This window comes from Gavialis gangeticus, unplaced genomic scaffold, assembly GCF_001723915.1.
Source record: "Gavialis gangeticus isolate Ggan-Ray unplaced genomic scaffold, GavGan_comp1, whole genome shotgun sequence".
Taxonomy (NCBI): domain Eukaryota; kingdom Metazoa; phylum Chordata; order Crocodylia; family Gavialidae; genus Gavialis; species Gavialis gangeticus.
Window position 1 is genome coordinate 18,381,648 of NW_017729034.1, and position 15,914 is coordinate 18,397,561.

Sequence of the window (15,914 nt, forward strand, 5' to 3'; positions counted from 1 at the left end):
GGGTGAGTGAGGTCAGAGCCTGGGCAACTTGTCCGGGAGGCAGGGGGGCCAGGCCAGGATGTAGGGCAGGTGGAGCAGGGAGGGCCGCAGTAGATCCTGGGGTGCCAAAAAGTGATCTTCACCATAAAAAGGTAGGAGGGCAGTCTCACTCCCAAAGAGCTATCATTTTCAGGTTAAGACAAGTCACACAATATGAGTCTCAGGCTCCAACTCCACAGATGCTCCAGGGCTCAAGCACCCACTGAAAAAAATTAGCGGGTGCTCAGAACCCATGAGTCACATCAGGTGAGCCAAGCTGAAGTAGCGCGCTGCCTCTTCTGGGCATGCATGAAGCTCAGCATGGGAATGCCAAAAAAAGCACCTGCCAGCAAAAAACAAAGTCAGCATCTATAATATGAGCAAAAGAACCAGGGAGAGGGTGCATGGCCCTGTAGTTGAGACACTCACCCAGGACTTCAGAGACCTGTGGTCACTTCCCTAGGTGACCATGTTCAAGTCAATCAAGCCCAGATCTCCAGAAGCACTTAAAGGCAGTCAGATGCTAAATGCCTTTAAGGGCCCCAAACTCTGTCTGTCTGTCTGCATCTCTCTCAGCTCCCCAGCTGTACAATGGGAACAACAGTCCTGCCCTGCCCTGTCATCCAAAGGAGTGCAAGTGCAGACACAGTAAAGACTGCAAGGGACTGAGCTACCACATGAATGGGCAGTCATAAGACCCTAATATAATATAAGCAGGCTTCTCCTGGACTACAGCATGTGCTACTTGTCATATTTTGTTTTCCTAATGAGACAAAGCAGATAATAAAAATAAGCTGTTTGCCATTTGCCTACCCAGTAGCAGCTGGCAGGGCCTGTGGACACCATAGAAGTAGATGTGAAGAAGGGAATAGCAATGTTATGGGTTTTTCTGGACAGGGTATTCCGTACACAGGAGGTGATGCGGGAGCAGATGCTGATGAAACAAGTAGGCATGCCTTGATAGCACAGTTGGCAGAGCTGGTACTACATCCAATGCAGCAATCTAACAGAGATGATAGTGTGGGACCAAATTGTGCAGATCCTTGAGGTTAAGGCCAAGAAGTTTGTATCTTATGTGGCAAAAGGGGGCAGGGAAGCACTGAAAGGTCTCAAGGGTATTTTGTAATGCAGTCAGAGGCTTACGGTAAGAGAGCTTAGTATTTTGGGTGGGCTTGCAGGCATCCAGGGGCAGAGAGCAAGAAGATGCAATAGTTACAATGTGAGATAAGAGCATGAAGGGTAGATTTTGTCAATCCAAAATAAATATCGAAAATATTGGAGCTATTTCAGAGTTCCTTCCAGTATGACAGGGCAGAATTTGAACCTTTAATTTTCCTTTCAGACAAACTGTATTATATCTAGCAGCAGTAATACATAAGTAATAGTTACAGGCTGCCAAGAAAGCACTCAAGACCTATTTATATTGAATTATGAGAAGATGAAACCATGTACACAAAGTTTAGTATTTCACCGGGGGAAGGGCGCATGCAGCACTCAGAAAAGTGGAACCCTGGCCTGGCAGTCTGGGCCCCACTGCAATACAAACAGACAGAAATATGACTAGAACCTCTTCTTGCAAATTCAGTAGCATGGGAAAGAGCTCCTCTAGAAGCAGCACACATTGTTGGTTAGTAAAATATGTCTCAGATCTGAACCCCTCCAGCAGGAGAGATGCCTCCTCCTAAAACTCGTGTCCCTGGGCAAAGCCATTCTAGCATCACTTCTGAAGCAAACTGGAGACGTCTTCCAGGAAGCCCAGTGAAAAAAATCTATGTAGATCTTTATTACACTGTATTGCACCATTTCCCAGTCTAACATGACTAGAAAACTAGGAAAATTCAGGAAGTCAAATTTACCAGGAACCCATAGTTAAAGGATACTTATTGATAGGTAATGCCTATTGGTCTCCTCATGCATGGAGAAAAGCCTTGAGCAGTGCATGATACTAGCATATAAATCATCTTATCTACTTATGAGAAAAAGGAGGGTAAATGGAGTGCGCAAAAACATCTTAACTGAAGAGAGAAGGGGGTTGTGGTAAGAATAGGACTAGACCATGGCTCTGGTCTGCTGCAACTTCAGATCATGTGTGGTCCACCTGTTTTCAAACACAGTTAACCTATTGACATACCCAGATCCCAGGGCTTCTCAGTTCAGACACACCTAAAACAGAGGTCCATGCCAGTCCCTGCCAGCCATCTCTGTCAGCTGCATTTGTGGTGCTGCAGAACACGAGAGAAGCACCCACATATGAAATAGATCATGAGAATGCTGGGTACAGGGAGTGACAGATCCTCCTGTCCATAAAGGACTGAAAGCCCGAGGGGTTGTACTGAGTCTGGCTGTACAGAACCAATCCAACAGCATTTTTGAATCAGAGAAGAAATATCATCCAGTTTCAAGTGGTAGGCCCTGTGGCAGCAGCACGTACAGAACGCTCCTCTAATATTCTCAGCTCAGAGAGGATGAGTGGGCATGGAACATGTGTGCCATACAGCTGGTCAGAACAAGCTCTTTGTATAGTGGAGCAGAATTGATCGACACGTCTGAACAGCCACCTGTTCCAGCAGATTATCTGTGCCAACAGAGCAGCTGCTCTCTGCTTACGGCCAACTTCTGCTTGGTTGCACTAATCCTTATGGAGTCCAGAAAATAAGGTGCTTAACATCTACCTTGCTGGATTCCACCCATGTCAGCACAACCCAGGGCAAACAAACCACTTCACTCTGTCGAATGCTTCTCTTTGGTTTCCATGAGCTCTGCTGGGGGCACTCCCTCCTCTCCACTCAGGCAGCTCAGAGAGGAAGAGGAGAAATTGCTCTGCAGGGTAGGGGAAAAAAGCAAGCCTGCCTCCTCTGTTTCAAGCAGAGGGAGAAGAGAAGTATCGGGTCAGTCTTGGCGTGGCCACTAGAGTTGCTCCTGACTCATGTTAAGCCTCAAGGCCCCAGAGCTGCCAGCCCCCAGTTACTACAGAGACATAGGGAGGACCTAGAAAAGCTCCTGGGCAATGAGGAGGACTACTTTACAGACCAGACCTGTTCTGTAGGAATTTGTGGACACAGTGAATATTGCTGGTGGAGGACTTAGAATCTGTAAGTCCTCCACCAGGAAGGTCACTGCGTTCACAACATTCAGAACTGACACAGCAACATTGCACTCACCCGCATTGTCTCCATCAAGACCCTTTGTGCTGAGACAATCAGTTCCTCCTTATGGCTCTGGATCTCAGGCTGAATGTTAAGTTTCTGGGCTGCTAGTAAGGTACTCTTGCCAGACACGAGGACAGATTCAGCTGCAGGACACATCTCATCTCTCAGCACTTCATCATTGGACTCCTCAGCCAGCCTGAATGAAAGACACTGATCTCCATCATGCAGATATCAGGAGAGGCACAGCATGGCAGTTGTGTGTCTGGGGCAGCCATGACACAGAGCAGAACTGGCTGTTGTCATTTCAATTATAGTAGCATAGGCAGCCACTGCTGAAGTGATAGCTGTTTTTGTGTCTCCCCTTCCACCCTCCACCTTCCCTGCCTCTGCCCCCACCAAAAGCAGTGCCCAAGTCTGTTGCCCTGGCTGCCCCCTTTTGTCATGCAACTGAGTACCAGTAATGTAACATCTCTCTGCGTAGTGTTATATAACACTGTGTAGTTAGCAGGCTACATTTGCAAAATAGGTGAAGGATGCAAACAGTTTCTAAACTACTAGCATTGGCTGGGAGGTAAGCCATTGCATTTCCAGGGAACAGGGGGCTAAACTGCTCTTTCGTTGCAATTCAGGGGCGTCAAACTCAACCTGTGCCCCAGGCCAAATCCAGGCCATGGGGCAGGAAGTGGCTATTCTAGCCCAGGGCACATGGTGGCAGAGGTGATGGCTTCAGCATGGAGCAGAAAAGGTAAGCTAAGTAGCCATCAGCCAAGCAACTTCTTGCCATAGTGATGGCAGTGGCAAAAGGCCATGACCCCAGCTTCCCTAACTTGCTGGCAGTCTGGTGGGCTGGATGAAGCAGTTTCCAGCCTACACACCATATTTTTATGCTACTGCTTTAATACTTGGTATACACTGTAACACAGTGACGTGTGTTGTGAGGGACAGGTAGTCCTCTAAGAAGTGGAAGCCACATTCTACACTGACCCTGCTGTCCCCCATTATCTATCTCTACTAGATTAATTTATTCAGAGCCAGCAGGTGTTAAGCAGTGGCATAAATAGTTATATGACTTACTGAGCTCTTGCAGGTGGGGGCCTTATAGACAAAAATACAGGCTCAAGAGCCCACACCACACACAGTTTAGACTGAAAAGCCTGATTTGATTTCTTTTCTTAGTCTTAGCACTGCTAAGGAACTGCTACAGGCACAGCATGGCTGTGACTCAAAGCAGATCAGGCCTGTCATGGGCCCTTAGGTCCTGCCCTGCTTGGCTGGAGGTCCATCTTCCCCAAAGCCAGGTATCAGAGTCTAGGTTTGGAGTTTGTGAATGCATACATTCACAAGATGCATAGGTGGTGGAAAGCCAGGGCTAACAGGGCTTGCCCCCGCCCAAACTTGGGGCAGCGGGTAGGGCCACAAGGCAGCCCAGTCACGGGCTCCAGGCAGCTGCAGAAGGGGTGGGGAGAGGCGCACACACAGCCAGGATCACAGCCCAGAGTGTGCATCACTGGCTGCCCAACATGGCAGGAAAGTATCAGTCAATTCTGTGAAGGGGAAGAGGCTGGGGGGCACAGATCAAGGCCCCTGCAGTGAAGGAGGGAGGTGGGGCAGAGGCAGGGGTGGGGTGAATGGGGCCCTGGCCAGGCCGGGTGGTGAAACAATCGGAGCCTAGGAGGCTTGTCCAGGGGTGCAGGGAGGCTCCCACCATGGTGTGCATCCCGGCGGAGGCCCAGGGGGCACGTGCCCCCCAGATCTGTGTGTGGGACAGAGGCAGCTGCTGCTGTGAGCTGTGCTTTGTGCCCTATTGCAGCTGCCCCCAAAGCAGTGCAATGCCACGTGCCTGCCACTGCTGGGCTGTCTCATGCTGCGCCGTGCCCCCTGCCTTCCTGGCAGTGGGACACAGGTAGTGTTGCACCACTACAGAGGCAGTGGCAGCTGCAGCTGGACGCAAAACGCAGTGGCAGCCGCCTCCATCCCATGCACAGATTCGGGGGCACATGCCCCCAGGCTCTACTGGGGTACACACAGTGGTGGGAACCTCCTTCCCCCCATATCCCTGGATGATCCTACCACCTGGCCTGGCCAGGGCCCCATTGACTCCAGACTCTGCCCCTGCCTGTGCCCCACTCCTACCTCACCACTTGGACCTCAATCTGTGCCCCCCCATGGCCCTTCCCCCTCCCCCACCCGTTCCCCCACAGACTCACCTGCTGGGTGGGGGGTAGGTGCATACATGTGCACATGCACTCAGCCCCCCCACAAATAATTTTTTCTTCCTCCATCTAGGACAAGATGTCTCTGCTATCAGTTAAATCCACACACAGGTGCAACACAGGGAAGAGAAATTGCAGCACATGACCTACACAACCTTTTCACAGATTCATAGTTTTGAGGGGCTGGAAGAGACCTCTCAACATCATCAGGTCCAGCCCCCCTGTGCTTGGGCAGGAAAGACTGCTGGGGTCAGATGACCCCCAGCAAGGTGAGCATCCAGGCATTTTTTGAAGATATCCGGAGTAGGTGATGGGGGGAATCTACTCTGGACCCTGGACACTTGAGTTGTAAAGAAGTTTTTTCTTCTGTCTAATCTAAAGTGGTCTAATCTAGCATTTGATGACCATTAGTCCTAGTATTCCCTTGGGGAGCCCTGGTGAACAGATGTTCTCTCAGTCCCTGATATACCCCCTTTACATATTGATAGGCTGCCACTAAGTCCCCTCTGAGTCTTCTCTTCTTCTGGCTGAACAGACCCATGTCTCTCAGCCTCTCATTGTATGTCCTGCACTCCATATCTCTAACTAGGGGTGCAATGATAGAGATTTTTTGCGCCAATGCCAATGGCTGATTTTTAACAAGCCATATTGGCCAATACCCCAAAATTCGCCACAGCCCTGTTCCCAGCACCATCACTGCCTGCCCTGAGAGTAGCCCCAACCCAACCCACTGGCCAGGAAGAGCCCAGCACAGCCCTGGCTCCAACCAGCCCTCACCCTGCACACAGATCTGGGGGCACACGCCCCCCCATGCCTTCCTGGGGTGTGTGCAGCGGCAGGAGCCTCTCTCCTCTCCCCACACCCCCTCTGGATGAGCTGCTCACAGCTCCATCCCACACCCAGCCCCACTCCTTCCCTCATTGTGGGGGCCTCAATCTGTGCCCCCCATGCCCCTTCTCTTGTGATAGACTTACTAGCTGGACTTGGCTACTCTCCATGCTGCCAGGCTGTGCTCCTGGCAGCCTGCATGCTGCATTGCAGCTGCATGCATGCACAGGGCATTTATTAGCAACATTATCAGCCACATCAGCCAAAAAAAGCCAACTGCTGATACTGTCAATTTTCCTTCTATCAGTGCCAATCCAATATGGAACCAATGTATGGGTGTACCTCTAACCATACACACAGCCCTCCTTTGGACTCTCTCAAATTTCTCCACATTTTTCCTGAAGTGCAATGCCCAGAACTGGATGCAGTACTCCAGCTGCAGCCTCACTAAGGCCGAGTGAAGCAGGAGGATGACAACTTTAGTCTTGTTTGAGATGCATCGGGAGACACATGCCAGTGTTTTGTTTGCTCTGCTGGCTATGGCATTGTACTGGTGGCTCGTGTTCATTGTATGGTTTATCAAGACCCCAGATCTCTTGCTGTGGTGCTGGTAAGTGTAGCACTGCCAAGCCTGCAAGTATGTACTAAACCTTCATTTTTCCCACTGCTTTACAATTAATATTACCTTCTTGCAGCAAAAGCAAGTTCTTCAGTAGATTTAGCTAACTCTTCTGCAGTCTTCCCTAAGTCAGGAAAGGCCTCATTATCCACACCTTCCCACTCCATTGCTATAATGAGATGACAAAGCTGAGCAGCCATGGGTGAAATAATTCTCTCAGTGGTTTTGCTGTTTATTATAGTGCTGATGTCGTACAAATACAAAGGCTCCATTGCTTCTAAGTCTGCAAACAAGCACATGCCAGTTTAGATACATTCCACTGTAGAGTGATATTAATGATAACAATGATGTCCTGTGCTTACATTCCATCTTCCACTTGAAAAATTTCAAAGAATGCTGGAAATATTCACAAATTCACTTCCCAACCCCTTGTATTAGCCACAGTTTCCCTGCCATCTGTGTTCCATGGTTGGACATGAGGAGTGACTCTCAGGCAACTGAAGTCCTCTGGCGGATGACAGCATGTGTGGAAATCTGTTGACATCGGCCATAATCAAAAGAGTGGACTAAACTTGCAGCTGGTGTAAATTAATAGACCACCCCCTTGAAGTCATCAGATCCCAGCATCTGTTTACAACAGCAGTGAATTTGGCCCAGTGTTTTTAGTCATTAATTAAAATGATTCAGGCGAGACAAGAAACTGCTTAAACCTTCAAACAGAATTCATACAAAACTTCAAGAAGTTTTGTTTTATTTCCATTCCATCCAATTCATTTTCATGAGCTGCCATACTACCTACCTTCAGCCTGGGCTAGAAGCTGAAAACATGAAACTCTTCAAAGCTGTCCTGCAGAGTTTCCAAACCCAAAAGCCAGTTTTGAAGTACTAAGCTTGTGCAAGTACTCCCAGCTACATGTTGGAACCCCTTTGGAGATTTCTTCTTACTGATCTCATCACTAACAGCCCAGTTCATCTCACTGTACAATACCAAAATGTTCCATAGTCTACCCAAAGCTATGGCACACAATTAGCTAAGCTATGTGAGAAAATATTCATCAGTTGTCAGACTTGTGGTTCCAGCTAAACTCTCAAAATGGTCTCCAAACATGCAGCTACCACATCTGCACACACTCTTCACACATAGTCCCAATTCAGCACACACACAATGGTTAGTATGCACTGACCAGACAGCCAGATGTGTACGTGTCTGTGTTCCAATCAGTTGTGAACGGAGTGATAAGTGACACTGACTCTTGGGGCATGTCCTGGTAAGTGTGCAGGTACAGGTTGCAGCACCTCAATCCTACTTCAGGTGCCACAAAGTACATGCAGAGCACATGTACCTGTTTGCTGCACTGCTAATTTGCAGCAGAGTGGATTTTTTTGGCACTGGGAGATCCCAGTGTCAAAAAAAAAAAAAAAATGCTGCTAAAAAAAGCAGAGCAAAGCAGGCAGCAGGCTCTGAGTGGCCAGCTCAGTGCTGCTGTTGTCCCAGGAGGCCTCCAGGACCTCATGTAAGGCTGCTGGAGCCACCGGAGGTGTTGGCTTCAGCCTCCCCTACCCCACCCAGGTTAATTTGACACATACCAGAGTGCATGTACAGGGGTGTGCCACTGCTATTTGTCCTGTGGGAAACACGAGCCCTGCATATGCGTGCTCATCAGGACACACCCTTGGACTCTGTTTCAAGGGAACTAAAGAAACTGTATCTTATATTTTAATGCTAAAGAATATTCAGAATCAACCAGCACCCCTAAACATCTCAAATTCGGCAGAAGTATTACCTGTGCTCTAAAATGATTTAATAACAAAGTAAACTCACAGGAGGCTGTTGAATATAATTCTCAAGTTGCATAATAAATGTTTCATTTTCTAGTGTCATATCTGCTCAGTGCAGACACTTGTAATAATAAGCTAAAGCAGTGGTTGTCAACCCGTGGTCTGTAGTCTGCAGGTGGTCTGAAAACTATATCTAAGGAGTCAGTGAAAAATGCTTATGAACAATCAAAAATATGTGAGTACCTATGCTTACAACAAAGGGTCTGCACCTCCATTTTAAATGTTTTAGGGGTCCACAAATAAAAAAAGGTTGAAAACCACCAATCTAAAGAATAATATAGTAAACTAGTTGAAGTTCAGTAGGGAGAATAAAGTTAATAAAATGACAAATAACAAGTGTAATTTATTCTATTAATGATGATAGTCATGAAGAAGAAAGCCTTTTGATAGTGTCATCTGCTGTGCCATACCTAGGACAGTTTATAATGTTTTTAAATAGGTGTGATGGTCTTTTACTATTTAGTACAATTATACTTTCTGTGTCTTGTCTCAGGAGATCTTATCATGAGAACAACATTCTGTAAATTAGAAAGTCAAACAAGCTATTATATTCTCAAGAACTAAACAAGACAATGCTTTAATAAAATCTCTCAGGAAAAACAAAGTAAAAGATCATTGCAAACCTTTGAGACCGTCTTTTTTTAATTCAGCCCCACCACTCATCTCTGTATGCATACTTGACAAAAAACTTAGATATCTATTTACCTTGTGGTGAAATGCGTTTCCACTGGTTCTCAAAATGTGGTTTAGTTAATGTAATGTATACTAAAATTCAATACATGGCTTACATTTGTTTACAAGTAACAAGAACCTATGGTAGCTGGGTTGTCTCATAGCAACAGCCAGTCAGCTGACCTGGGCACTGACATCAAAGGTAGTAGTGTTCCTGGCGCATACAATGATTTTAAACGTTGAGCTGACCAAAGCTTTCCACATCTCTGAGCAATGATTATAATGATGTCAATAGGAATTCCACAACAGGAAATAATGATATATCAGCTGCTTGCTCCCATGTCAAATATCCTGTCTTTATAATAAAAATCTGTGTTTCCAAATGCCCAGAAGTGAAGTTCACCATTAATTAGTGTAAATGAATAGATACTGAAGGTGGTATACAAAGCAAAGCAGACATACAGAGTCATCACTGGCAAATTAAAAGGTAATTCTTAGCTGCAAATGTTATTCAGTGATCAGTTATGTCCAGTGGTGCTCAACGTTTGAGCCCTGTTGGCCAGGTGACTGGAATAGAGACTGCCCACAGGCCAGATCAGGCCCACCATGCTGGCCCCTGTACACCTGGGTCAGGTCCTGCACCAGGTGTCTAGATAGGGCCTGCATAGCCCCAGTCCAGCCCCACATGCCTGGATTGGACCTGCAATGCCCTGCATGCCTAATCTAGCATGCAGGGCCGCGCTCTCCAGCCTGTGGGGATCCCCATGAACCAGAAATTTGGTAGCAAGGGAGCAGAAATTAACACAGCCACTGCTACACTGCCATCTTTTTAGAACTGTGGGGAGCCTATGGGCTGGATGACATGGCTTTGGAGGCCAGGAATTAAGCACCCCTAGTTATGTGCATAGTTGTCTGGTCATAATACTCTAATTCTCCCATACACACTCCCTAGCACTGTTGCACCAGAGGTCCCTTTCTTTCATGGATGGAGGAAACCAAGCTTGGTACTTATGCTACCAGGGAAGTAGGAAGTGGAGTTGGAGGATTTTGCCCTAGGCTAGCACAAGGAAAGGGATGGTCTATTCTGCCCAGCCAGACAGGAACTGCAGTGTTGTTAAAACTCGTGATTTGCCACAGGTCTCTCAATTTTTGGTGCGTTTCTTACAGCTCCAATTGCTGGAAGCAAGATACAGGTTGGGAATCACAGCTTTCATTTTTAAGTAAGTTTCTAGTTAGTGGTTGCAGCAAAAAATCAGAGAATATATAGCAAGCATTTCCAAACATCTTGAAACCAGAAGGGAAACAAAAAGAACCCAAAGGTATTATTAAAAAAAAAAAAATTATGTTAAAGTCAATGTCATGTCTTATGGAACCTGACTTGGGATGTTTTGACATAGTTGGTACTAGTAAAGCAGAGAACTGGGTGTGCCACAGTGAGGCAAGGGCCTGAGAAGGAAGAGTCACGGAAGGTGGCAGAGGGCAAGGTGGGTTAGGGCAGGGGCCAGAGACCAGGAGGTGCAGGCAGTGCGGCTTGTTTGTACTGGCAGGATCCTCTTGGGGCCAGATGTGCTTCAAGGTCACTGACACATTCACTGAACCTTCACTCAGCTCCAGCCTGGCTGCACTTGTTGCAGCATACAGGCTTCTCCCCAGTGCCCAAATGACTTGAGGAGAAAGGAGTTTGGGGATGGAGTTAAATCCACCCCATTTTGCTGGTCCATATTGCCCTACAATTGTTACACCTCTCTCAGCATTTGTGGGCCTGAAATTCACCCACCTAAAATTCTCCAGGATGGAGACACTGGTAGGGTTGCTCTTGGATAGAGAAACAAGAATGAAAGCCTGTCCCCTTGGGATCTTCCTAGAATCCCTTCATGCCAAAGGTCCAATAACTATCTGGAACTTGTATCAGCACTTGGACAGTAAGAACCTGGGCTGGGAGGCATCAAAATGGAGAAACATTGCAATATTATATAGGAACAACTGGATGATGTTGAATACTGGAATGACAAAAAGGGGGTAAAACAGTACAAAATGCAAGGCCATCTAGAAAGAAGAACTTCTACTAAGCTGGTGTCTTATCAGCTAGACGTGAAGGTAGAGAGGGAATTAGGTATAATTCTCAATCACAAGATGATGCTGAGCTATCACTGTGATGTGGCCATGAAAGAGACAAATAAGATCCTAGGATTTACCAGGCATAATATTTCCAGTAAAGACAGGGAAATATTGATGCCATGAGACAAGGCCCTGATCATCCCTCAACTGGAATACTGAGCACAGTTCTAGCTACCCATGCTCAGGAAAGCTCAATTCAAAGTGGAGCAAGTGATAAGAGTAGTTAGCAGGATATTCAAGAGAGGGAAAGTCTGTTGGGTCAGCAGAGAGCTCATTTAATCTAACCTGGGAGAGGGGGATGATTACTATCTATAAATACATCAGAGCATAAACAGCAGACAGGAAGAATAGCTATTGAAGCCAGAGGAAGAATGCTGGCACAAGAACAAATGGAAAATAATTGGCTGTGAATAGTTTTTGCCTGTAAGTTGAAAGAAGGTTCCTCATTGTAAGAGCGGAAAAGATCTGGAATGACCTCTCCATGGGAGCAATAGGGACAGAAACCTGTTTACAAGACAGAGTTTAATCTGGTTATTGAAAAGGTTATATGACATGGTGCCTATAAAAGAGGCGACTGGACTTGGTGACCAGGGATGTCCCTTCCAGTCCTGTGTTCTTCTTGTCTTTATCCCATTCTACATTTCAAGCCCCTCTGGCCCCCAAGATAGGCCCCTACCTATTAAAACAACATCAGTCTCTAGGGTTCAGATCACAGGCATGACTGTATGAACAGAGAGATAGTTCCTGCTGAAAGGGCTCAGAAACAGGGCCAAAGACAAAAGCCAACAGGAAGGGGAAGCAAACAGGGAAGCAAGGGAGTCAAGAACAAGAAAACACTGGGACATGAGGGATAAACACACTGCATGCACCCAAACTCATGATGATTTCTTCACATGCTTTTAAAGCTTATACACACCTGTAGGCAGCAGCCACCCCCTAATCTTCATAAACCAGAACAAACACAAAGAGCCTGACAGGGTGCTATTTCAGAATATCTTACAGTTTTAAAGCCAAACTTTGAATTGGCTGACTTATGACTTTGCAGTCTCAGTCAAGACTTTTTAACAGGCTGCAATGGCAGAACATACTCATGGCAGTCAGTATTCACCCCCAAAAGGCCACTCAGAAACATAGGACTCTCTCACCGCTTAGAGGATGCCCCTGACTCCCAAATTCCTGAAGAGCTATTATTCTGGCCTCACCCCATCACTCGTTTCCTTCCTACACAGCCTCCCCATCCCTCCCCTCAATCTCCTGTCCTCCCAAGATCCTCTGTCTCAGTGCCCACCTGCCTCCAACAATCTCTCCCTGTAGTTTGGTACTATCCCACAGCCTTCTTCCTGCCCCCTTCTAGTCTCTGCTCCCCACAGTCTCGGTGCTGTAAACTCTTGTGAATCAGTCAGGATAAGAGCTGGCTTAGCAATAAACTGTGAAGCATCAGTTCTCTACCAAATTTCAGCTCTGCTCTAAGGGACTTCCCACTCTGATCCACTGTCATTCCTACTGTGCCACCTCCTCAGGAAGAGCAGCCAATAAATAAGAACTCTTGCAGAACACAGGCAGAGTCCTCTCCCATACCTCAATGGCCAAAGAGTTTTTGGCTGGGTACACTGGGAGAGAGAGAAGCACAAGGAGACCAGCTGCCCTGGATGGTTCCACCACTCCCTCCTTCACATCAAGAAGTCAGTCTGCTCTCCAAACGTCTGGCCATCCCTGGAGCACCAGACCTTGGAAGGAAAGGCAGAGAAGAGCCTCTGGAGCCATGCTCCTGCTCCAGGACAGGGGGCAGCCTGCTGAAGCTACACAAGCAAGTGGGACACAGAATAGAGCTGCTGTGGGGACTACTGCTGGCCCAGCTGCAGCTCTGCCTCTTTCTAGTCTCCAGGAGTGAATTTCCATGGGTGCCAGGCCTCTAGCCTTTGCCTCTCCTAGGGTGGAATTGCACGGTATTCCCATGCCTTGACCCAGTCCTGCGCTACCACATTCTGGGCTTCAACAGTTTTGCAGGTCCAACTGGATTCAGCACCTGCAAGTCTTCCATTTGGGAATCTGCAGGTACAGTGAACACTGTTACCAGACAGCCTAGTGGTGAACAGAATAATATGTTCACTTAGCTTGAGAAACAAAATACCGAATAAGACAGGATTTTAGCACAGCCATAGTCAACATATAGGTTGCCCTTCCATGAGGCTTGTCAGATTTCAGCTGAGGCCCAAGGAAGGTATCACTTCTCCAGTCACTCCATCTCCAAGAGTCTAGGTATCACAGCTTCCTTAGCCAGGGACTTTCTGTTTGACAGAGTATCTCTTATAAATTCACTCAGGGTCTCTGTTCTTTTGTGCTTCCAAGCTGGGGCCCAATCTTGACATGTTAGTGCTGTGACATCAGTGAAGGTCTGAAGAGGAAACAGGTTTCCCATTGTCTCGTGTCAGTGAATGGTGGCCATCTTCATTGGTTGTACTGCTTCCTGCCTTTTTTCTTCATTGACTTGCTCTTAAACTGAACCAAAATACCAAAGAATAAACATTGCAGAGACCAGGACAAAAGAGTAATCAAATTACTGAGCAGCTCTTCTGCAGGGGGTAGAAATGATATGTTTAGGAAAAGGCAGGTGTTTGTGGGGGAAACAATCAGTTAGAGTTTGGCTTGGGGTAAAGCTGGGATGATTCCACCATCAGGTAACCTGTGAGAGCTTTCTTAGCTGGGGTGCACTGCAAATATATACTTAATACATTTTGGAGAGCTGACAACACTAATTGTCTCACACACACCACATGTGCACAAGGGAGACAGACCAAAATCTTTTTTTCCAAAAGCATCCTGATCTTTGGGAAGGGCCTGACTCATGATTTCCTAGCTTGCAACAAATGCAGCTGCACAGGAGGTGGGGGAACAAAAAGCTGAGCCCCAGCTGGGTTTGATGCTGCTCCCAGGTGCCCAGACCCAGGACTGTACATGAAGGAGAACACCCTTCCAGGAGCACCAGATCCCATTTCATTGGACCCCTGCCCTCACCAGAAAAAGAAATGTTGGGAGTAGCTCCCAGCAACTGAGTAAAAAGGAACAGCTGCAATAGCCATCAGTAAAAGTGAGAGGATATTTGATACAGACCCTGGTGTTAGCATCCTCATAGTTTCATAGTAAGTAGGGTCGGAAGGGACCTGAGCAGATCATCAAGTCCGACCCCCTGCCATGGCAGGAAAAAGTACTGGGGTCAAATGACCCCAGCAAGGTGATTGTCTAGCCTTGTCTTAAAGACCCCCAGGGTAGGAGCCAGCACCACTTCTCTTGGAAGTTGGTTCCAGATCCTAGCCACCCTGACCGTGAAGTAGTGCCTCCTGATGTCTAAAGACAGGGTATATCAAGTCAAACACAGACTCTTTCCAAAATCCTGAAAACTGCTTTCAAATGGAAAAATAAATGCACTTTTTGGACACAATGCCGGGAGAGGTTGCCGTGACCAAATACTGGTAACTCCTAAGAAACAGGCGTCATAAACTCCCCCACCACCTGTCTTATTGCAATCATGTATATCGTCAAATACAGCTGTAACCTACGAATTCATGTTCCTAGCTACCAGCCCTCCCGCCTTGGTAGAACTAGTGTCAAACACTTGGAATCAATACATAGCAGAAAGTTTTTAAAATGACAAGTCACACTGGGGTAGTATTGGCCTGCAGAATTGAGAGCATAAGATTGCCACCAATGCCATCCTCCTAGATAAACACCATAGAAGCAGCACCACTCCCTCAGGGTCCAGTCAGCCACGGCTTGCAGCAGCACACTGGATTCTGTACTCCAGTACATTTCCCCATTCATAAATACAGGTGTGTGGGATGCAGGATGGTGGGGACTTCCTGGGTCACAGAATCCAGTTTCTGCTATGGCACCATATCCTATATATATAATAGCACATTTAAAGATTTTAACCTTAAAATATAGCCTACTGTACCTATTCATCAAACCAACAGCCTACTGTACCTAATCATCTAATCAGCTTTACACCAGCATAACCAAGTACTGAAGAAAAATTGCAAATCCCTAAACCAATCCAGTGGAGAATTACTTCTGGAAAAATCAAGGTGAAACTCAACAAGGGGTAATTTACTCTGATAATTCTTCATCTGTTCATCTCCAAACCAGGATAGGCACTTGCTAAGTGCAGAAAGGTTATGACTTGCTTCCCCATCTCCCCCCATGACCCCAAGGGGAGGGGAGCTCAGGAAAAGTGGTTGCTCCTCAAGGGAGCAATCCTCAATGCACAAGCTAATGCTATTCTATCTCAGAGGAAAGGCAGCAAAAGGGCACAGCAGCACCCTTGGCTCTCCAAGGAACTAGCAGACCTCCTGCGGCTAAAAAGAAAGGCCTACAAAGGATAGAGGACGGGATCCACCTCCAAGGAGGAATATTCCAGTCTGGTCCGGTCCTTCAGGGAGCGAACCAGGAAAGCCAAGGCTG

The 15,914-nt window shown here is 47.0% G+C and overlaps 1 protein-coding gene across 3 annotated transcripts in view; it reads right to left on the bottom strand.

Annotated features, from left to right (window-relative positions):
* LOC109304854 (vinculin-like) overlaps positions 1-9,459 on the bottom strand; it is a 48,555-nt gene extending 39,096 nt beyond the window's left edge. For 2 of the 3 annotated variants that reach the window (XM_019527683.1, XM_019527681.1), the window contains exons 1-3: positions 9,372-9,459; positions 6,894-7,110; positions 3,180-3,363 (exon numbers count right to left, since the gene is read on the bottom strand). In XM_019527683.1, the coding sequence (XP_019383228.1) occupies positions 3,180-3,363; positions 6,894-7,099 (390 nt within the window). In that variant the 5' untranslated portion in view covers positions 7,100-7,110; positions 9,372-9,459. The remainder of the gene's footprint in view (positions 1-3,179; positions 3,364-6,893; positions 7,111-9,371) is intronic. The other variant, XM_019527682.1, reaches the window with a different exon arrangement.
* Positions 9,460-15,914: the final 6,455 nt, after the last annotated feature.